Source organism: Fukomys damarensis, unplaced genomic scaffold (genome assembly GCF_012274545.1).
Source record: "Fukomys damarensis isolate Sample0158 unplaced genomic scaffold, DMR_v1.0_HiC HiC_scaffold_38, whole genome shotgun sequence".
NCBI classification, from domain to species: domain Eukaryota; kingdom Metazoa; phylum Chordata; class Mammalia; order Rodentia; family Bathyergidae; genus Fukomys; species Fukomys damarensis.
The window spans coordinates 61,771,411-61,794,942 of record NW_022900950.1 but is presented as its reverse complement, the minus strand read 5'-3'; the positions used below and the strand labels follow the sequence as shown (position 1 = coordinate 61,794,942).

At 34.5% G+C, this 23,532-nt stretch overlaps 1 protein-coding gene across 1 annotated transcript in view; it reads left to right on the top strand.

Annotated features, from left to right (window-relative positions):
- Nucleotides 1–23,532, top strand: part of Diaph3 (diaphanous related formin 3) — a 479,227-nt gene that overhangs the window by 90,607 nt on the left and 365,088 nt on the right. Inside the window, exon 5 of the mRNA XM_010636939.2 lies at nucleotides 11,447–11,577. Coding sequence (XP_010635241.1) covers nucleotides 11,447–11,577 — 131 coding nt within the window. The remainder of the gene's footprint in view (nucleotides 1–11,446; nucleotides 11,578–23,532) is intronic.

Below are 23,532 nucleotides of genomic sequence, written 5' to 3'. Positions count from 1 at the left end.
TGTTTTTTTTTTTTTTTTTTTTTTTTACTTTGTGTTACCACTTATTTTACCGTACTGATAAATAATAGAAACTTAGGTACCTGTTTATGGAATGAATCTTTTAGGTAGATAACTGGGTTTTACTAAACATCCTACAAACTCTATGAATTTTTATGAGTATCAAAATTTTTAGTTTTAATGTTTGTGACTGTTCTTCACAGGAGCACAGTAGTTCAGTGAATTTATGTTAGTTGCCCTTATTTAAGAATTATTTATATAGTAGATATTTAAAACATCAAAGTCCCAGCAATTCTGGGAAATAGACATTTGAAACAGCCTTGACCTTTTATATCTCTCAACTCAGTTATAAGAAAAATGAAATAAGGACAAATGACCAACAGTCTGGTTTTTGTTGGAATTAAGTTGCTTCTCATTTTGATCATGTTTTTCTCTTCTCCATGCCTGTAGACTATGGATTTGTCCTTCCTTCTTTTGATTCGTAAACTGCACAGCTTTAAAAGGTGCCAATTAATGATTGCGTCATTGTATACCAAATGGCTTTTCCTTGCAGCTTCCTCTACCCCACAAACTGCTGAACAGTTACATGGAGCTCAAAGTCCCATACCTGTTGTTAATGGAATAGGATCCAAAGATTTTGTTTTTTTCTCCTATTTATTTTTTGTCCCACATTTAGGTATTATTATTAATATTGTCGTGTATGAAAAATAATCTAGAAAATGTATTAGATTTATCCTGTTTGTATTTTTTTATCTGTTTACAAATAGATTAGATTTATAGGCTAAGATAGCGTGTATATGGGGAGGTGAGTGTCTTCCTAAATCAAGGAAAATAAATAAGCAAAAAGAGAATGACAGATTTAAACTGTAAACATTAGCTGTGATATTTGAAAGTATAACCCAGAATTGTGGAGGCAAATAATTGCACAGTTACCTAGAGGGAGTGAAAAACAAATTGCCTAATTTTAAAGTCTGAAACAGCTGTTTTTTTCTCATTTCCCCAAACCCCTTTTGGTAAATTCCCAATGCAGTTTTGTTGTGCTTTTTTTGTTTTAACATAAACATAATCAAAACAATAAAGAAGATAATGAACCAATGACTAAGAGCATCAGTGCATTTTCCTATCTGTTCAAATGTGCCAAACAGATCTTTATCCTTCATTGAAGCAGCAAATAGAAGCAAGCAAATTAGAACATCATGTTTATTTCATCAGCTTTCCCACCCTAAGCTTTAGGCTGTTTTTAAATCTTTAAATCACAATTTGTTCTTCAGGTATAACCGAAGATGCTCAATGAAAACAAGTGGCCTTATCTGATACTATGTAACTTTTTTCATGCAATTTTATTGTTTAACAAGGAAATATATAATGGTATTCTTTTTGTTTGTTTTGTATTTTAAGACATTCTTGCTATGTAATTCAGATTGGCCTTGAACTCACAGTAATCCTCCTGCCTCAGCCTCCTGCGTGCTGTGATTATAGGTCTGTGCTATAATGGTATTCTATGTAATGCATGTATGTATGTATGCATGTATTTATTGGTACTGGAGGTCGAACTGAAGACCTTTTGATTTCGAGGCAGACATTGACACCGCTGAGCTAAATCCCCAGCCCTATGTAAAGTATTTTAAATGGCATGTTTTAAAACTGGATTAAAGAATTTGGGAGACGGTGATTTGAATGCATTTAACTTTAGAAATAACAAAATATAAAATAGTTATGAATTTCAAAATGGTTTTTCGTACTCTTAGATTATGTTCGCATAGTAAAATCCCCAAATTTTAAGTATACCATTTGATAAACTATCACCAAGTAAACACACCTGGGTAATCAGTACTCAGCTGGGGAAATAGGACAGTGCCCATGTATTCAAAGGTCCCAATCCTTCTTCCTTCCGAAGCTAGTTTTGCTCCTGACTTCAAACACTGTGAGCTATTTTTTTTTTCTGTCCTATTTTATAAATATTTTACAAAATCTTTGGCATTGTGTTACAGATCACACAACATAAAATTCATCAATTTAAAGTGTATTATTTCAGTGACATTATTTTCATGATGTTAGCCAGACATCTGGTTCCAGTATATTTTTATCATCTCAAAAAGAAACTGTGGACCCTTTAAATAGTCACTTCCTATCTTTGTCCTCATTGACTTGTGTAGTAGAAATCTTAGTAATACTAGCTAGTTCCTTTCTCTCCTTTTTTGACCATTATCCTTTGAGTGCTTCTTTTTTTTTTTTTGATGTGCACTATTTTTATTTTATTTATTTTTTTCAGCTTTAATTGAGTGTATTGGTACATTTTAGGGATACAGTACAGTTATATTCATTGTTGGGATCTTGTACCTCTACATGACAAGTCTTGATTCTCATTTTTCCCCCTTACCTCTGCCCTCCCTTCACCCCCTCCTTCCCTCCCCATCTGCAAACACTTTATTTTCATCTTTTCATTCTCTCACATTTTTTTCTTTTCCCTTTTTACTCTTCCCCTACCCATCCCACCTTCCCTACACCTTTAGCTCCTTTCTTCCCATTTCTAAATGTTGCACATGATCTTCCATGGTCTTCCTTTTCTTTCCTAATCCCAACCCTTGAGTCAGGCATTTCTCAAGGAGCCCAGGTTCTTTTTAATGGAGAATGGTATTTAAAGATGAAGCCCTGAGGCTAGATCTTCTAATAGTGTGTGTTCACTTCTAGTCCCTTTCACACAGAGCTAGAAAGTATGTGTTTTCTTGCATATATTCATGAATATACATATGTGTATGAGATATATGTACAGTTACTCATTGACATGTATGGAGAGATTGATTTCAGGACTCTTAACCCCACCAAAAATCTTTAGTGTGCTCAAGTCCCTTGTGTCAAATGATGTATGATACCTAAGTACATTCTTGCATGTGTTTTATTTTTATTTTTTTGTATTTGTTACTGAGAAGCAGGAATAGCCATTAAAAATTAATGTTTTTACTTCAAGTCATTTCTAGATTACTTGTTAGACCTAATAGAGTCAATAGTTACATTGTATTATATAGGGAAGAATGACAAAAAGCCTGTATATTTGTAGTACAGATTGGATTAAAAATATTTCCAGTAAGCTGAATCTGCAGATGCAGAACCTCAGGTTATAGAATGCTAACTGTACATCTATATATGGGAAGCACATGATATTCACATACCATATCTGTCAATTTCTTTATGTATCTCTGGTCTCCTTCCTTTTCACTCCCGTCATGTAACTACACGCACGCACACACACACACACACAATTTAAAAACTACAAATTCATGTCATCATTATTCATTGAAGGTGTAGTTTCCTTTAGTTTGGATTAATTTTGTTTTAGGATTTCCTCTCATCTTTCTTGACTTTTTTTTCTAGTATGTGTGTATGAAACAATATGGTTTCAAAAGTCAGATCCGAGCAAAAAGGTATACACAAAATTTTCCTGTAATCTCCCCTCCCCTAGCTGTATTAGTCAGTTTGCCTGTCTCTGGAACACAATACCCAGTTTCATGTGGCTCACAGTTTCACTGCTTTAAGTGCATAAATGGCTAGCCCTAAAGCAGGAACATCATGGTGAAGCAAATATCCTTAGTTCATGGCTTCCAGGAAGCAGAGCAGGTGAATAGTGATAGGCAGGAAATGGGGCAGGGATCATATATAATAGACATCGTCACTCCTTCTAGACCTATCCAGAGACATCCAGAAATGTGCTCAACCTGTCCCCTTGGTGGATCCAGTCGATGCTACTGTAACTGCCACAGCATCATCCCTTCTGTAAATAGTGAGGAAATTCTTTCCTTGTCTTTTTTACCGTGATCCCAACTACCCCTTGAAGTTGCTTGTTCCTTGCTGTGTGTTTTTACACAAATGAATAGATATGTGTATTTTCTTATCTAAATAATCTATACTTTTTTGCCCCTTAAAGTATTACTTTAGCAATTGAGGAACTCTTCCTAAAGATGTAAAATAAGCAAGTGTCATAGTGAAGGCAATGGGCCACTGCAGGAAAGTGTTCCCAGTAAATAGAAGGGAGGTTGATACTGATTAAATATGGACAGTTAATATAGGATATAGGGTGTTAAATTTCTTTTGTTATTTCAAGTTAATTTATAATAGTCTAAAATTAGCATTAGATTGTTAGGCTTTGTTTTTCTTTGTGTATATGTTTCGGAAACTAAAAGGAGAACAACAGTTTTTTTTTTTTTTTTTTTGTATTTTTATCACACTTCTTTGCACAATGTACTTAGTAATTTTAAACTTTTAACAAATGCTATTTTCCATGCACACTAAAAGCAATTGCCAAAATTATAGACAGGTATTTTAGCACATTGAGTTCATTAAATGTGTATCAAAAAAAAAACCTAACTCTTTAAGGGAATTACTCGATACATTTTGTTGGTGGGTGTACCTTTCCTTAGTACTTTTCAGCTTTCATGTTTCTGCTAGAAGTTTGTTTAAAATCAGTGGTGAGTAACAGATTTTATTGGCACTAGAGATCTGTTTGGGTTGTAAATGTTCTGAAATGAGTAATTCATGCTGCAGTGACAGCCTGGTGTTTCTGTTGATCAGTGACATTAGAGATGCTTGAAATCTTTTGAAAAATGCAGGGAAATTGTCGCAATGCATTTCAATAGTAATATACATGAGCGTAATTTAGATTATAATTATCCTCTTGGCAGTCACTGTGTTTACTCTGGTTTTGTACTGTGCTGAGTTGGCTGTTTTCTTCAAATATTACCAGTGCCAACTATTTCTTTAAATATTCTTGGCATTTTGTATCATCTCTGTACAAAGTCTCCTTACCTGAATGGTTACCCAGAATTCAGGTTTTATAATACAAATGAGAAACTGAGGCAGTTAACTTATGGCCACTGTCTTATGAGCCAAACCTGAGTATATTCACTAGTCATTAGGAAAATGTGGCATTTATGTTGATTGCATTTTTGTGGTGTCCACCCCCCGACACACACATTGACCTGCTTAAAATTGCAAAGTAGAGGTGATGGAGAAGGATCTTTAGAATCTAATAAAACTAATTTTATCAAACAATGTTTCAGTCAATCTTACTGGTTCCCCAACTTTTATTTTTTTGATCTAAAAGTGCTATATGTTCTGGGTGGATTTTCTTTTAGGTTTGTGATTGAGAACTGAATACTTAGTTGCAGTTTAGGATACTGCATTATGAATTTTGCTGTGGGTTACCTGCTGGGAGGAATAAAGTGCCACTGTGCTTCTTGGATAACAGTCTACAGGAACTGGAGTAGGGAGTAAGAATGAGTCTTGTGATGTGGAGATCATGTAGGCAAACTTGTCTGAAGTAAGTACTGTGTATAGATGCACAAAGCATAGTGTTTCAGTGTGTGTTGATACCTTCCTGTAATGTATGAACATTCTAGTCTTAGCTTTTAGTTTTACAAATCAGTTCATCATTAAATGGTAGAACCTTCAGGAGTATATGAAAATCACTCAATTATTTGCAAAATGAAGGAGGTCAGTTCTTCAGTATTTTATCCTAGTAACTAGAAATGCAATGCATTTTTATGTTGTCACAGAAATGGTACCTGAAATTACTCTGCAAACAAATGAGAAAGCATAGTGAGGAAATATATACTGAATAACCTCCACATAAACTGAGATGAAAGGCAGGCAGGCGGGAACAAAAGAATCTGGACAAGACAGGTCAAAGGAAATGGTAACCATTACCTCTAATAGTTACATAGAGAAAGAAAGCTTGGCTTTCGAGAAATAGAAATGGTCAGGGAAATAATCTTTTTTAAAGGTATATTACTTTTTATACCTTAGAATACATTTAATAAGAAATATGACAAGTATAATCTATATATAATTTTTTTTTCACTATCCTGCATTTGGTCTTTTAGAGTAAAATTTACTAAGGGATTAAAAAAGATTTAAAAATTATGTTGGATAAATAGCCTTCTAATTTTTCTCATGTCAGGCAGACATCCTTATCTCACTAATGTGTTTTGATCCCACAGGGGATAAAGCTTTCCAAGTATTTTCATCTTCACGGCTAATGGACTTGGAGATGTACAGCTCCGAGTACCCTGCCCCATGCTCCCTCTGCTTGCCACTTCCTTTGAAGTTAGGTGAATTGAAACACAAGAAGACCTGTGCCGAAAAGGGATATTTCATATTCTTATTTCTCCCCTTTGTTTTCTTTCTTTTGTATTTATATTTTGATAGTACTAGAATAGTAAGAAAAGGATAAATTAATGTTGAAAATTAATCTCTCAAATAATTGGATGATTTTCTGCATCTTTAGTTCTTTAACTTGGAATATTCCTAAGTAAGCATTTGTTTCAGAATGTGTGTGTGACTTCTTTTGTTTGCTTTTCTATTTATCCTTAGTGTATGTATTCCATTTTATTGTAACTTCATTCATACATTGAGTACCAGAAGTTTTACAAAGGACTGGTGATAGGGAAATGAATTAGACAGAAAGAGACATCACACAAAGAAGTTAGCTTATACTAATGGACCCCTTCTTGTTCTTGAAAGATTTGGTTACTTCGATCACTGCTTTCTTTCTGCTACTACTATCCCCATCATCTTTAATGGCTTCAATCACACAGAGGATCCAGACAACATTTCACTTTTTAGCTGGATCTGGTGGAGCAGGCCTGGAATCCCAGCTTTCCAAATTGCTAAGACATGAGAATCACAAGGTCAATCCCAGACTGGGCAACTTTGCAAGGTCCTGTCTCAAAATAAGAATGAATGGAAATCAATATGTAGATACCTCAAAGAGCTTTGACTAGAGGTTCCATTTGACCCAGCCATCCCTCTGCTGGGTATCTTTCCAAAACAATGAAAAGAATCATATCACAGAGATATATGCACACTATGTTTATAGTGGCACAGTTTGTAATAGCTAAAACTTGGAAACAGCTCATTTGTCCATCACTTGGAGACTGGATAAAGAAGTTGTGGTTTTTCTATAAAGTGGAATATTACTCAACCACAAAGAATGAGAAATTAGAGTCATTCATAGGAAAATGGATACATATTGAGGATATACTCCTGAGTGAGATAAATAAATCTCACATGTGTAAATACTGAATAGTTTCTCTGGTATGAATGAACTATAATAGTACATAAGATCCTAATGAGATAATGGACAATGTGAAATAGGAAGAAAGGGGCTAAAGGTGTAGGGAAAGTGGGAAGGGTAGGGGAAAGCTAATAAGGGAAAAGAAAAAATATGAGAAAATGAAAAAATGTAAATGAAGTGTTTGTGATGTGGGAGGGGAGGAGAGGTGAAGGGAGGGTAGGGACAAGGGGAAAAATGAGAACCAAGACCTGTCATGTAAAGGTACAAGATCCCAATAATGAATGTAACTGTACTGTATACCTAAAATGTACCAATAAACTCAATGAGGAAAAAAAAATAAGAATGAAAAACTGCCGAGGATATAGCTCAGTATAAAGGCCCTGGGTTCAATCTCCACAAAAAAATTACTTCTTATTTCTTGACGTTATCATTCCCAGTGATACTTGATTCTCTATCAAATCTTAGCTACCTGTAACCTGGGATAGTAGAATACCATCTGTAAATATGATGTGCAGATTTTCTTTACTGAGCCCTATCTCTCCCACATGTGTAGTATCCCCATTTTAAGAATTCTATAGCTATTAGATGTCCTAATTCACTGACAGTGTCTTTCTCATGTGCATCCCCTCTGCCTTTCCATGTTCTTTCTTCCCTCCTTGTCTACTTAAGACCCCCAGGTCTTTTCTCTGACACTAACCACCAGTTCACTCATCTGTCTGTCCATATAAACCCTGCTCTCTCTCGCTCACGCTCTCTTTTGTACCGGGGATCGAACTCAGGTCCTTGTGCTTGCAAGGCAGGTGACAGAACCACTGAGCTAAATCTTCACCCCTAAACCCTACTCTTGATTAAACTAAATTGGACACTTCTGCATCTGTACCTGAGCATACCTTACATCTCGGAGGAAGCTATAGTGACTAGTCTTTTCTCAGTGGCCACAGTTCATGAGCAAGTCCTGGCCAGCATGTAGCTGTTCTACCGCACATTCTTGTCAGTGTACTACTTTACTTTCTGAAAGCAATTTTATACCTTTAGTTCTCTGTCCTCACTTTTAGCTGATTGTGTTGCTACTGTTTTCACTGAGAACAGTGATGTAGCCAGAACTGTCATATTTTAGTTGGAAATCACCAAATCTATCAGATTTTAAACTCAGCTTTTCTCTTCTTATGGTGATAAACTTTCCCTTTAACTGCGTAATATTGTTTCCTCTTCTTGTGTAGTAGGGCATATCTCTCACCTATGCATAGGGCTTTTGCTTTTATTCATTTTCCTGCATCATTCTTACATTACTACCACCACCACCATCAGATTTTCTTTTGCTTGGTCATTGTTATCGGCATGCAAACATAATGTGTTTTTTCTATACTTTAATTCACACTCAAGTTTCCCCTCTAGATTCTACTCTATATCCTTTAATAAGTAGTAATTCAGGTTATTCTAATACAGGTATTGAGTGTTATGAAGATAAAAACATAGATGGGGATTTGGTGTATGGAGGCGGGTTTTTGGGGAGTCATTCTCAGTTCTTGCCTAACTGATGGATAGCAGTGGGCTTGTGGCAAGGCTGTAGTAGTGGTAATTAGGGTTGGTAAGGGAAGAGGGTATTACAAGTAGGATTCTCATGAGCAAATGCAGAGGCCTTGAGGCAATAACTCACTCAAATTGGAAAAAAATTTAATGTAAAGATTATTTGCACCAATCGCTTTAGTCTGTCCTTCCTGGTACTTATTGGGGAAAACATGTACTTTGGATTCCATTTAAAATGTGTCCTTTCTTTATCAACATCTTCTAACAAACACACCAAAGATTAACAGCTCTATTTCTACACCTGCACTATCATGGCCCCAAAGAAGAGACTGACAGGTTAGGTTTTTGTCTTGCATAGAAGTGGAACTGTATACTTTATAATCTTTTTTTGGCTTTACTTTAGGACAATTTTCTTTATTCATTTATCTGGTTGCATTTGTCAAATATGAATTCTTTTTATTATGGGATTGTATTATTTGAATGTACCACAGTCTGTTGACAAATGCTTGAATTTTTCCCAGTTTTTGGCTATTAAGTAAAGCTATTCTGAACATATATGAGTCGGTTTTTATTTTTTTCTTTTGCTTGACCCCTAGTTGTGCAATCTCTGGGTCTTATGGTCAATCTGTATTTACCTTTAAAACAAACTGCTCAAGTCTTATTCAAAGTGGTGGTACCATTTTACATCTCAGGTGCTTCAAATACTCACTGCCCTTGAGGATATATGATGCTTCCTCACATTTTATGATTTATACCTGCGTCTCCATGGTGATTATGCCAAGAGTACAGGCATGGAAACTTGAACTATTCATGATATCAATAAATTGTAAACAAGCTACAGCTTGCCGGGGACTTAGCTCAGTGGTTTAGGTGCCTGCCTCACAAGCGCAAGGGCAGAGTTAGATCCCCAATACCAAAAAACAAGACAAAACAAAAAAACAAGCTACAGCCTGAGAGTGAGAGGCTAATTAGGAAGTAATGCTAGGAAGAAACTAGTCATATTCTGAAGGACTTATTTATTGATACGGGTATATGCTTTTCAAAATTTTTTTTGTTGAACAATACTTTGGTAGTTTTAAACAAAAAAGATATTAATAGATGATAGGTTAGTGAGAATTGAATATTTTTTATGATCTCGATGATGATAATAAAAATTGGATGTTCACTTTCATTGCTTTCATCGTCTCTTCTTTCAAGTTTATTTTATCATTAGTAATTCTCTTAGGATTTTGCCATAGAATTTTTCTTTAATAAACTGCCACTTTGATACTGATATGAATAAAAACACCCTGTCTGCCTAGTACTAATTTGTTTTGCGCTTTGGTTATGTTTTCTCAAAATTATAGCAAGTTAAAACAAGTGAGGGCTGGGGATTTAGCTCAGCGGTTCAGTGGCCTGCCTTGCAAGCACAAGGACCCGAGTTCAATCCCCGGTACCAAAAAAAATAAAAAATAAAAAATAAAATAAAACTGCCATCTCAAGTAATCTGCTTTTAAATATGTACAATTCCTTTTTTTGCCCTTGGAGATTTAATCTGTAACTTAGAGAGATGTAATTTAAGATTTTCTTTATTATGACTTCAACATCCTCATCATATCATACGAGTACACTTACATATGTATTCACAAGCGTGCATGCCTACCTTTTGGAACAAGTCTCAGTTTTCCATTTCAGAGTAAAATTCCAAGTTGCCTTCATAGCTGGTGGCTGTAAATTTTTTTGCCCCCTCTATCACACTGTCTTCTTTCCTTCCAGGTATCTGCATAGTTAACTCTCACATTCATCAGCTTTTATACAAACACTCAAGTTTGAGGCCTTTGAAGTCTTCTCTGTGAGACTTTCCTTTACTGCCGTATTTAAAATTGTATGCCTCCTAGTAAGGTCCTCCTTCCCTTTTTTTACTTTTGTTTTCTCTATAATACTGTTTAAATACACTTTAATTATTTTATTGCCTGCCTCTTTGAAGTAGAACAAAGTTAGGTGGAGGAGGAATTTTTATCTCTTATTCTTTTCACTAATCCTAGCACTTAGAGTAGTTAGTGTTCAGCATTTAGTAGGCTCCCCGTGTTTGTCAAGGGAGAGAACTGCACTTCCAACCTGTATTTCATATTGGTCTAGAGCCTTCCAGAATTCCCTTGGGGAAGATAATTCCATAGAGATATTCTGACACTCCATGCTGTGACCTTTATCTTGAATTGTATTTATTTTTGTTGTTTTCTTTGTGTGTGCATGTGCTTTATATTTTGGTCTGAATTTCCTTCTAATTTTTTGAGTACATAGTTTTTTATTTACCTTTCTCCTGTTACTCAGGCTTCTCCAAGCTGCCCTGACAAATGTAGGTTCCGTTTGCCTTTTTTGGGTCTCTTAGTTCTGTCTCATAGGAATTACACTGCATTGAAGATTACTGCTTTCTTGCTGTGTTTCTCCTCCCAGATCGAGAGTTTGATAATCTCTAGGTCTAAATTGCCTAAAATAAGACATTCAGTGGTAATTGAATGAATCAGTGATTTAAGAGCTTTTCCTGTATTGCTTAGAGCACTAATTTTAATAAGGCATTTCTTGTATTGAGTTTTCATTTCTTTTGAATGTGACTAGAATATACTACTATATTTCAAGATATTTCCTGTGATATACACTTATTATTTCTTCAGGACAGCTTGCATTTGCAGAAACACTTATTTTAGTTTGTAATCCTTTTGATATTATGTTATTATTTTTTATGGATGCCAAGGATTATGAATTATAGATTTATGGGTGGAAGAAGTAAGGATATCACTCCCACATACCCTAAAATAATAGTAATCGTAGTTGTCTGCAGCTTATAACTTAATTTTTTAAAAACTTATTTTACAGGGAAGTCTTAAAAGCAGCCGACAGATCTCACCTCAGGAATTCATCCATGAGTTGAAAATGGAATCTGGGGATGAGAGACTTGCCACCCACCTGGAGTCCCTCCGAGTGTCTTTGACCAGTAATCCTGTGAGGTAATTTAAACAAACAGCATCAGGGCATGTTACCCAGTTAAACAGATGTCACTAATATGTCATTTTCACTTAAACTTCACAGTGCTGTGAAATAAATACCAGTTATACATCAACAATTTCTGAATGTAGAATTTAAATACATAGTATTTATATGCATGAAGCAATAGACTAAATAGTGCCTCCTGTGTTAATTACTTAGTAGTACATAGCTAAAGGATTTAAAGAAAGTATTTGTTTCATAGAGTTTTTAAAAATTTGAGGTGCTTTAAAAAAAAATCAGTATCAGAAACTAACAATTTAATGCATCTGAACTTAGGCCTGAATTTTGGTGTGGTATGTGTACCTGCTGATTCCTGTTTTACATAGCAAGAAATACCATCAATTAATTCTTTCCTTTAGTGGAAATGGTGTCTTTGTGGGTACCCGTAGGTTCGTGGTGTTACTTTTGGCAAATACAAATTTAGGCTAGCCAATAAAATTTGAATTTCAGACATACTAAAAGAAGCTTGTTTATCTGAAGTCCCAATTTAACTGAGTTTCTTTTATTTTTATTTACAGTACCATGGTTGTTTCTATAAATCAATTTTTATACTTTTGAAGTGAGATTAATATATGATACCTTTAAGAAATAAAGGTGTGTAAAAGTTAAAAATGAGTCTAATTTTGTTAAACTGAATATATTTAAAATTGTCCGATTGTTAGATAATAGGAGGCAGACTTGTTAAAAGCAAAACAAAATGAGATGTACCCGAAATATATCATATATGATAACTTGTATGTCTGAAAGGAGAGATCTCAAAATATATATAGAGAGAGACTGTATGCTAACTCTGAATTAGGTTAGTAGCTAAATCCAGAGTATTCTAAGCTGGGCATGGTGGTACACACCTGTAATCCCAGCACTTGGGAAGCTGAGGCAGGAAGATTGCTGTGAGTTCGAGACCAGCCTGGGCTACATAGTGAGTTCCAGGTCAGCCTCAGCTACGTAGTGAGACCCTGTGTCAAACAAAAAAAAAATCTATACAGAAGTTGTTATAATAATGTCTGAGTAGTCAGGATTACAGAGTGAGGGTCTGAGGAAGATCAATTTTAGTATTTTAATTGTCTAAGAAATTAGTATTTTTACATAATATACATATTGTATATACATATTGGGATGGATAGTAGGGCATACTATAATTGGTGTGATATGGAAGATAATTGTTTTGCTATTCTAAGAACTTTTTTGGACATTTCGGAAGTCAGGCTATAACATGAACTAATCCTTGAGCACATGATTATTTAAAACAAAAGACCCTACTTACTGAGACATGGGAGTGAGTGAGGTTTAAGTAAGAGTAGGAAGAGTAAGTGAAGAATCGTTAGTATATTTCAATATTATATTTATTTTTCTATTTTGCCACTTCTAGCCTGCTCTTTAGACTGTAAGCTAGCTAGTGGTAGCATGAGAATGTGTTATTTACCTCTGCTTACCGAGCACCTTGCTTACCACATAGGATATGCTACAGAGATTTATTGATTGAAATAATGCTTTTAATTTTAACTTTCTTCAATCTTACTTTGGCTGTTGTTAGAAACAGATAAAATTGGACAATTCAGTGGGTATACTCATACATGAAGAGCTTTTGTTTCCAACTTAATGTGTACATGTAAAATGTATTCTTTTAAGAAATACTTATTGCGCACCTCCTATTTGCCAGGTTATATTGTGGGGATTGAGTAGACAAAGCAAATGTAAGCCATCTTTCTGCGGAGTTTAAATGTATGCAAAAGGTATTTTGTGGTCAGCTGTAGAGACAAGTCACACATATTTCTTTTTTTTTTTTTTTGCTACCAGAAATTGAACTTGGGACCTTGTGCTTGCAAGGCAGATGGTAGAACCACTGAACTAAATCCCCAGCCCACACTTATTTCTATTGGTCAGCATTAGATGCTGAAGATATTAATTGTTTCTCAATATAATTAGAAGTATACCCTTCACTGCTGAACATCTACTTTTCTTCCTTTTCCTCCTCTTCTTCCCTCCTTTTTGAGAAACCAAAATGGAATTATTTTATGTAGAAATGTATACATACTACAATAAATATGATTATTTATTTTGATTTTACCTAAAAGCACTAGAAATTATGCTATATGTCTTTATTTTTAAGGGCTTATTAAGAAAAATGCCACTGTTATTTTTCTCTAAGAATGGATAGTTCTAGAATATATTAATAGGAATCCATATATTTTCCACAAAGTAGTCCTTTTAAATGAAAAGAATAGAAAAACCTTATCACTGGAAGAATTTTTCTGCAGCTGTATCCCTTAATCCGAAAAGACAGAATTGACAAGATATTTGAGCAAAACCCTTACAAGGCTCTGATCCCGACTACTCAGACAGTTTATAACAACTTCTGCATAGATTTTTTTTTTGAGAATACTCTGGATTTAGCTACCAACCTAATTCACAGTTATCATACAATCTCTATATATTGAGATCTCTCCTTTCAGACACACAAATTATCATATATGATATACTTTGGGTACATCTTCTCTTTTTGTTTTGCTTTTACTTCTTTTTCTAGTGTCAAGGAGTGACGTAGGAAAACTTGGAAGCTATGCCTTGGAGCAAATATTTGGACTTTCCTGTTAGTTAAGATTAACCTAGTAATAATAAAGTCAGTTTTTCATGTTTTCTTATTTATATATGTATGCCACCAAATTCCTAGGTGGAATTTTTATATTTGAAAGCTTCTGAGATCATTATTAAAGTTGTGATGCCATTGAGTAAATAGGAGTTAGAAATTATTTAATGCTATGAATAGATTAAAAAAAAGAACAAGTGAACTGATTAATGATGGTTCTCCAAAGCTGGTTTAGGATCAGAATTTATTTAAATCAAAAATAAGGGAAAAAGCAGATTCCCTCCTTAAATTAGTGAATTAGTGAATATATAATGTCTTCAGAGCCATTCATCAATTTCTGAAATTAACTAATAATTGTGAGCCTTGTCAATCTTATAGTATCAAGATAAAGAATTGTATGAAAACCAGTTTGTGTTATAAAGATACGATGTGAAGATCACCAAAGTTCTATTTGAAAAGATTTATTGACCATTCAATATTCTTGACGACAGTTTGAATTAATTTTGGCCATGAAGGAAAAGATCACTTTCTTCAACTTATCAAATATAACTTATTGAATTTTGACATAATCAATAATTACATTTAAATGATTGAATACATTTGAGTAAAAACATAAAAAGGTGACATATCATGATTGATTTTAAGCATTTATACTTCATACCCATTTATGTATATGCCAAATTAATTATAGAGTATATCTTCATTTTCTTAATGTGATGCATCTGTCCAGGACAAGATTTCTGTCTCAGAAAATTAGTTGTGTAAAATCTTTGTGTTTTGTGAATTTAGGCATTATTTTTCCTTAATTACAGTTAAAATTTGCATTTTGAAGTTTAAAAGATTTATTTTCTCACTGCCGTTATTTTGTTTGAAGAATTTGAAGGACATTCTGGAATTAGATTTACGTTGATAACTAAGTTTGAGAAAATAATTTTAGAGAATTGTGCAGGAAAATGTGATTACAAAACAGATGAGTGCCTAATGAGCATCATTCCATTTATTTATTTATTTTTTAGTAATGGGGATCGAACTCAGGTCCTTGTGCTTGCAAGGCAGGTGGAGGCACCCCTGAGCTAAGTCCCTGGCCCGAGTGTCATTCCGTTGAATCAGTGTCAGCTTTGGAATCTAACTCTTACATTTCTGGGATTGAAAAACATGAAGTAGGTGAAGGAGCTTTGTACCATGATCTGAGAAAGTCAACAAATATATTTGAAATTACTAATTCTTTGGCTTATTTTAAAAGTTATTTTAATGAAATATTAAAGATTTTTAGAAGACTTTTTCATAATAGTAAAATAAGTGCCCCTTGCCCAACAATGTTACATTCTCTATTACCTTGAAACTACCATGCACATCTCTATTTTTTTATTGAGTTCATTGGTACTTTTTGAATATACAGTACAGTTACATTCATCATTGGAATCTTGTACCTTTACATGACAGATCTTGGTTCTCATTTTTTCTGCAAACCCCTTGCCTTCCATTCAACCCCTCCTCCCTCCCCCAGTTATAAAGACTTTTCATTTTTTCCTTTTCTCATATTTCTTTTCCCCTACCCTTCCTACTTCCTCTACACCTTTAGCCCTTTTCTTCCTATTTCACATTGTCAATTATACCATTAGGGTTCTATTTACACTTTTACTTCTCTCACCAGAGAAACTATTCAGTATTTACACGTGTCATTTATTTTACTTAAGAGTATGGCCCAAATATGCATCCATTTTCCCATGAATGACTCTATAGTTTCTCTTTCTTTACGGCTATGTACTCCATTTTATAGAAAAACCACATCTTCTTTATCCATTCTCCAGCTGATGGGCAACTGGGCTATTTCCAAGTTTTAGCGATTACAAACTGTGCTGCTATAAACATGGTTGCACATGTGTCACTGTAGTATGATTCTTTTAATTCTTTTGGAAATATACCCATTATAGGGATAGCTGGGTCAAATGGAACCTCTAATCTTAGTTGTTTGATGTATCTCTATATTGACTTCCACAGTGGTTGCACCAGTCTGCACTCCCACCAACAATGAAGAAGGGTTCCTTTTTCCCCACAACTCTGCCAATATTTGTTATTGATTTCTTGATAGCAGCCATTGTTTGTGGGATGAGGTAGAATCTCAGTGTTGTTTTCATCTGCATCTCTTGAATGACCAGTGATATTGAAACATTTTTTGTGTTTATTTGCTGCTTTTACTTCTTTGTCTGAGAAATGTCTGCTCATTTCAGATGCCCATTTTTGAATTAAGTCTATTTGGGTGCCTAATTTTTTTCAGTTCTTTATACATTCTTGATAATAGTCCTTTGTCTGAGGAGCAGCTAGTAAACATTTTTTCTCACCTTGTAGGTTGTCTTTTAGCTCTGTTGTTGGTTTCTTTTGCAGTGCAGAAGCTTTTTAATAAGATGAAATCCTAGTTGTTGATTCTTTCTGCTAGTTCCCATGCTACTGAGGATTTGTCCATAAGGTCTTTTCGAGAGTTCTGCCCTACTTATCTTCCAGCAAATTTAGAGTTTCTGTTTTAATATTTAGATCTTTAATCCACTTGAATTTTAGTTTAGAGAATGGTGAAAGATAAGGGTCTAGCCTTAATTTTTGTCAGGTTGAAATCTAGTTTTTCAAACAGCATTTATTAAAGAGGCTGTCTTTCCTCCACTGAGAATGGTTGGCTCCTTTATCAAAGATGAGGTCGATGAGTACATCTAGAGTTGTTTCTGCACCTTTTAATCCATGCCACTGATCCTTGGGGATTGTGATATTCCCTGTCATGTCTGTGTTGTCTAGCATGGTATTTGCTATTCTAGGTCTCTTCTGGTTCCAAATGAATTTGTATATTGTTTTCTCTAGTTTTGTGAATTATACCTTTGGAATTTCATTTGGGATTGCATTGAATCTGTGTAGCAGTTTTGTTAGTATGACCATATTCATTATGTTGATTCTTTCTACCCAGGAGCAGGGGATATTTTTCCATTTTCTTGTATCCTCTTTGATCTCTTTTTTTCAGAGTGCTGTAGTTTTCAGTGTAGAAGTCTTTTGCTTCCTTTGTTAGATTGATTCCTAGATACCTCATTGTTTTGGATGATATTATGTTTCCCTAATTTCTGTCAGTGAGTTTGTTATTTGTGTACAAGATGGCTATTGATTTTGAATGTTGACCTTGTATCCAGGTACTCTGTTAAAAGTGTCAATTAAGTCTAGAAGTTTTTTGGCAGAGTTTTTTGAGTCTTCTATGTAGAGTAACATATAATCAGCAAATAATGACAGTTTAACTACTTACTTTCCTATGTTTATTGCTTTAATTTCTTTCTCATGTCTAATTGCTGTGGCTAATGTTTCCAAAACTATATTGAACAGGAGTGGTGATGGTGGACATCTTTGTCTTGTTCCTGATTTTAGCATGAAGGTTTTTAGTTTTGGGCCATTTAGTATGATGTTGACTCTTGGTTTTTCATAGATAGCCTTTATCAAATTGAGATGAAGTCCATCTGTTCCAATTTTCTGCATAGTTTTTTTCATGAATGGGTGTTGAATTTTTTCAAATGCTTTTTCTGCATCTATTGAGATGATCATATGTTTTTTGTCCTTGGCTCTGTTAATAGAGTGTATCGTTTATTTATTCATGTATGTTGAACCATCCTTTCATGCATGGGATAAATCCCACTTGGTCAGGGTGTATGATCTACTTGGTGACCCTCTGTATTGTTTGTAAGTATCTTACTGAGAATTTTTGCATCTATGTTCTTTAAGGATATTGTTCTGTAGTTCTCTTTTTTAGTTGGGTCTTTCCCTGGTTTGGGAATCAAAGTGATACTTGCTTCCAGGATTGAATTTGGAAGTATTGCTTTCCTTTCAATTTCATTGAAAAGTTTAAAGAGTAGTGGCCATAGATCTTCTCTAAATGTCTAGTAAAATTCAGTAGTGAATCCATCAGGACCTGGGCTTTTCTTAGTTGGTAAACTTTTAATTACATTTTCAATTTCACTGATTGTAATTAGAGTGTTTAGAATTTTTTTTTTGTCTTCTTCATCCAACTTTGGTAATTCATAAGTATGAAGAAATCTGTCCTTTTTTTCTATTTTCCATTTTATTAGAGTACAGGTTCTCGAAGTAGGTATTGATCGTCTGGGTTTCTCCTGGATCTGTTAGGACTTCACCTTTTTTATTCCTAATTGCATGGATCTGAGCCTTTTCTTTCCTTTTTTTGACAAGGTTGGCTAAGGGTTTATTGATTTTATTCTTTCAAAAAATCAACTCATTTATTGATTTCTTTTGTATCGTTCTCTTAGTTTCTATTGCATTGATTTCTGCTGTAATCTTTATAATTTCTTCCCTTATATGAGCTTTTTGTTTTTCTTGCTCTTCTTTTTCTAGGAGCCTAAGATTTCTCATTAGGTTGCTTATTTGACCAAACTCTGTTTTCCTAGTGTGGGCATGCACTGCTATGAATTTTCCACATAGAACTGCTTTCATTGTGTCCCATAGATTCCTGTATGTTGTATTGGCATTATCATTTATTTGTAAAAACTGACTAATATTTGCTTTAATTTCCTCTCTGACTCAATGATTGTTCAGGAGAGTGTTGTTCAATTTCCATGTGTTTGAGAAGTTCTTATAGTATCTTATGCTGTGTTCTCCAGATTAATTGCACTATGGTCTGATTATAAAATGGGATAACTTCACTTCATTTGGATTTATTTAAGCATGTTCTATGAACATGTATGTGGTTTATTTTGGAGAATGACTCATGTGCAGCTGAAAAGAATGTATATTCTGATTATATGGGGTAGAACACTCTGTAGACATCTATTAAGTCCATTTGTTCAAAAGCTTGGTTCAATTCTAGTATTTTGTTGTTGATTTTTTTTTTGGTCTATATGATCTGTCTCTTTAAGACATTTGGGTATTGAGGTCTTCCACTACAATTGTATGAGTGCTTCTTTGGTTTTTCATGTCCCTTAATATTTGTTTTATATAGTTCGGCCGTTAATATGATTGTCATGTCTTCCTCTTGGATTGTTCCCTCTACAAGGATGTAGTGGCCTTCTTTGTCTCTCTTAATCAGTTTTGCTTTAAAATTTACTTTGCGAATAACTACCCCTGCTTTTTTCTTGGCTCCTGTGGCATGGAGAACTTTTTTCCAACCTTTCACTTTCAGTCTGTGAGTTTCTTTTTGCACTAGGTGTGTTTCTTATGTACAACATATTGTTGGATTTTGCTTCTTAATCCATCTGCCAGTCTTGTTTCTTTTGATTGGTGAATTGAGGCCATTGACATTGATGGTTATAACTGATGTGTATTGACTTACCATTGTCATGTTATTGTCCTGTTGTTGGCTCTTTTCTAATTTTTCCACCTCTCCCTTTATAGTTTTTTGCCTTGCCTAATTGATGTGCTCTGCTGGGCTTCATGGTGTTGTGACCTTTATTGTCTTTTTCTAGGATATTATTTAGAATTGTTTGCAGTGCTTGTTTGGTATTCATGAAGTTTCTCAGGTGTGTCTGACATGGGAGTATCTTATTTATCCATCTATTTTTTTTTCTCAGTTCATGTAATTTATTGCAGTTAGCCACAGTTTAAAAATCCCCCAACACACCAATAGCACAAAACTAAAGAGCATTACGTTATTCCCCCCTCAAGAAAATAGAGCATACTGTGATTGTCAAAGCCAGATATCAGTTATTTGATAGCAGATAATTAGATATCAGATATTAGATATCAAATATTAGAACAAAGGAAGAATGGGAAACTAAGAAAAGGAAGAAGCAATCACTCACAATGACCACAAAAAGAAAATCCAAAACAAAGTCCATTTTTCTCACAGACATTGATTGTGTTCTCTACATTAATAAAAATTATTTTAATGTAAACTGTATTTTAAAAAACTACAGGGCCGGGAATTTAGCTCAATGGTTATACCGCCTGCCTCACAAGGGTAAGGACCCAAATTCCATCACTGGTACCAAAAAAAAAAAAAAAAAAAAAAAAAAATTTTTTTTAAAAAAAAAACAACAACAAAAAAACCCTAGTAACTCTTCATGTAACTAAAGATAATGCTCCAAGGCCATTTTCATAGCTTTGTTTGCTTTAAATGCCATTACAGCCAAATTAACACACATTTGACCAAATATTTCCAAAACAGTCCAGCAGCACACGATGGAGTTTTCCATTCAGTATTTTAAGAACAGTGATAGGCTATGCTTACAGTAGTTCAGGCAATCAAATTTTAATCAAAAGCAATTTTTTAAAAAATGGAAAAAACAGCAAATCTTTTCCATGCTATTCCCATAGACCTAATTTATAAGTGCAAAACAGGAGAACAAACACTGCAAAAATGCTTTTGGCCTGTGTGCTGGTAATTAAAACCACACATTGGGCTGCAGCCTCTGCTGTGGTTACACATGGTCTACTAACCTCCTTCCGCATGTCAGTCAGGGTAGCCCATTCCTTTCAGCCTGGGGCTTTTTTTAAATCTATAGAATCTTTTCATAATTTAGGTGGTGGGGAGAAAAGGGGTTGCAAAAAAGAAAAAAAAAAAAAGAGGGAGAATGATCTATTGTCAGTTCGTGCAATGGTTATTCTGAAAACGCTCAACTGGGTAAATGTGTCCACCTAAACTTTGTGCTGGCATTGGTTTTGTGCAATAAGAAGTTTATTATAAATGCACACTGCACATGCAAATCTTAAGCTGTTTGTAAATGTGCATATGTTCCTTGTTATGTAGTGAAGTTATCAGTTTGCAGCTTAAATTTTTATTCTGCTCAACAGTTTCAACTTTCCATATCTATTTTAAAAGAGAGCTTTGGTGGGATACATCAGTCTAGGTTGGAGGTTGTTTTCTTTCAGGGCTTGAAATATCTCACTCCAGGCTTTCCTTGTCCTGAGGGTTTGTGTTGAAAAGTCTGCTGTGATTCTGATGGGCTTTCCTTTGCATGTGATTTGCTTCTTTTCTCTAACTGCTTGTAGTATTTGTTCTGTTGGGTTTCTGGGATCTTGACTAATACATGTCTAGGTGTAGATTTTTTTTTTTTTTTTGATCATGGCTAATTGGAGTCCTTTTTGCCTCACTTACCTGTATGTCAAATTCTTCCTCTCTGGGAAGTTTTCTGTCATTAATTCTATGAACAGATTTTGAAGTCTTTTTTAGTTTCTCCTGCTATTTCTTGGATTCCTTTCAGTCTTATATTTTTCTTCTTTGCATCATCTAAGAGTTGTTGGATTGATTTCTCTTGATCCCTTACTGTTTTTAAGAGATCTCTTTTCATGGTCAATGATCACAATCTTATCTTCTGTATCTGAAATTCTACACATTCTTTCATTCTGCTGTGAATGCTTTGAACAGAGTTTTTAATCTCCATTTTTTCGTTTTCTCATATTTTTTCTTGTCTCTCATTTCTTTTCCCCTACCTTCCCACTTCCCCTACACCTTTGACCCTTTTCTTCCTATTCACATTATCAGTTATACAATGTGGATATTATTTATACTTTTAGTTTTTCACACCAGAGAAACTATTTGGTATTTACACATGTGTCCTATTTATTTCACTTAAGACTATGGCCTCCATATGCATCCATTTTCCTATGAATGACTCTAGTTTCTCATTTTTTATGGCTGAGTAATATTCCATTTTATAGAAAAACCACATCTTCTTTATCCAGTCTCCAAATGATGGGCAACTGGGCTGTTTCCAAGTTTTAGCTATTACAAACTGTGCTGCTATAAACATGGGTTTGCATATATCACTGTCGTATGATTCTTCAAGTTTATTATAGGGACAGCTGGGTGAAATGGAACCTCTAATCTTAGTTGTTTGAGGTATCTCCATATTGACTTCCACAGTGGTTGCACCAGTCTGCACTTATCCTTTCCGTTTGTCTCTCTCTATCACATTCTGATTATATATTTAATGTTTTCTAATTTCCTGTTTTTCTCTTCACCTCTAGTATGCTATTTATCTATCATATTTTACATTTAATTTGTTTTTATAATTTGTCTCTACTTTAAAATCTTTGCAATAAATTTTACCTTTATTTTTCACATATTTTGATCCTTTTTATTTTAAAAATATCTTTAGAGATTTGACATTCTGTGTCTATAATTTCAATAAATAAAGGTTTCTTTGTTATACTCTTGGGTTTGATTGTTTCTTTAAGGGTTTACTGAAACAATTTATTTGTGTGTTTGGTAATTTTAGACCATGATTTTATATTTCTCTGAAAAATTTTTCTTGAATTTTATTTTGGGAATAGATGTTGCTAGGATGAGTTAGTGTTTTTCTGTTGGGAATGTAGAGGCACTGTTGACTCAGGACAATTGTAAGAAAAATTATAGCTTTGAGGTTTCATTTATTTATTTTTTTCCATCTAGGCATGATACATGTCTGGCTTCTACAGTGAGTTCAAAGAACAAATTTTTCTTGTCTACTTTCATGGATGGGTAGTTTTATTTTCATTGTACCTTTTTACTGAAGGTGTGGCCATTGTGTCCCCTTCTCTTGACATTGTGTCCTAGTGTAGGGGTGACCCTGGGCTGTGTGTCTTTTTTTCTCATTTACTGTGCACCCATTACAGAGGAATGCTGGGTTTCTGGGACTTTGCACATCTCTCACAGCACAAGAGGCCTGTGTGCCTTCTCTGTGTCTTTCAGTCAGTAGTGATGGTTTCTGAAATGATCAGGTCAAACAAAAGTTTTCTGTGTGATCTACATACACTGGTAATTCTGTTCTCTTTTTTTAGTAATACCAAGGAGATATATTATAGAGGCAACTTTTAAGTTTTCTTTTTCTTTTGTTCAGTAAGGTAGCCAATAACAAATTTAAGTGACTACTTAAATTTAATTAATTAAAAGTAAATAGAAGCTGGGTGTGGTGGTACATCCTTGTAATCCCAGCACTTGAGAGACTGAAGCAGGAGGATCACTGTGAATTCGAAGGCAGTAAGATCCTGTCTTAAAAAAAAAAAAAAAAAAAAAAAGGAAAAAGGAAACAACGCTGCCATTTTAATTGCTTAAGAGCCCCATGTTATTAGTGGCTGTCATTTTGGATGGCACACACAGGCCCTTTCTGCCATAACAGTTTTATTAGACAGTATTGCATAAGATTCTTAGTTCTCCTGTATGTTTTCCTCGTACTTAGATATATTTAATGCACAGTTGATATATTCTCAATGTTGTATCCAAGACTTTAACACTGTATAAATTCTAGAAGATTGGACCTTATATTTTAGATCCCTAGCAATGACTGGGTGTTCATTTCAAGAGTCCTGAGAGAAGAGAGGTATCTAGGGGGGCGTTGCCTTCAGCAGGGAGGGCTGGCAGGCAGGATCAGGCTAA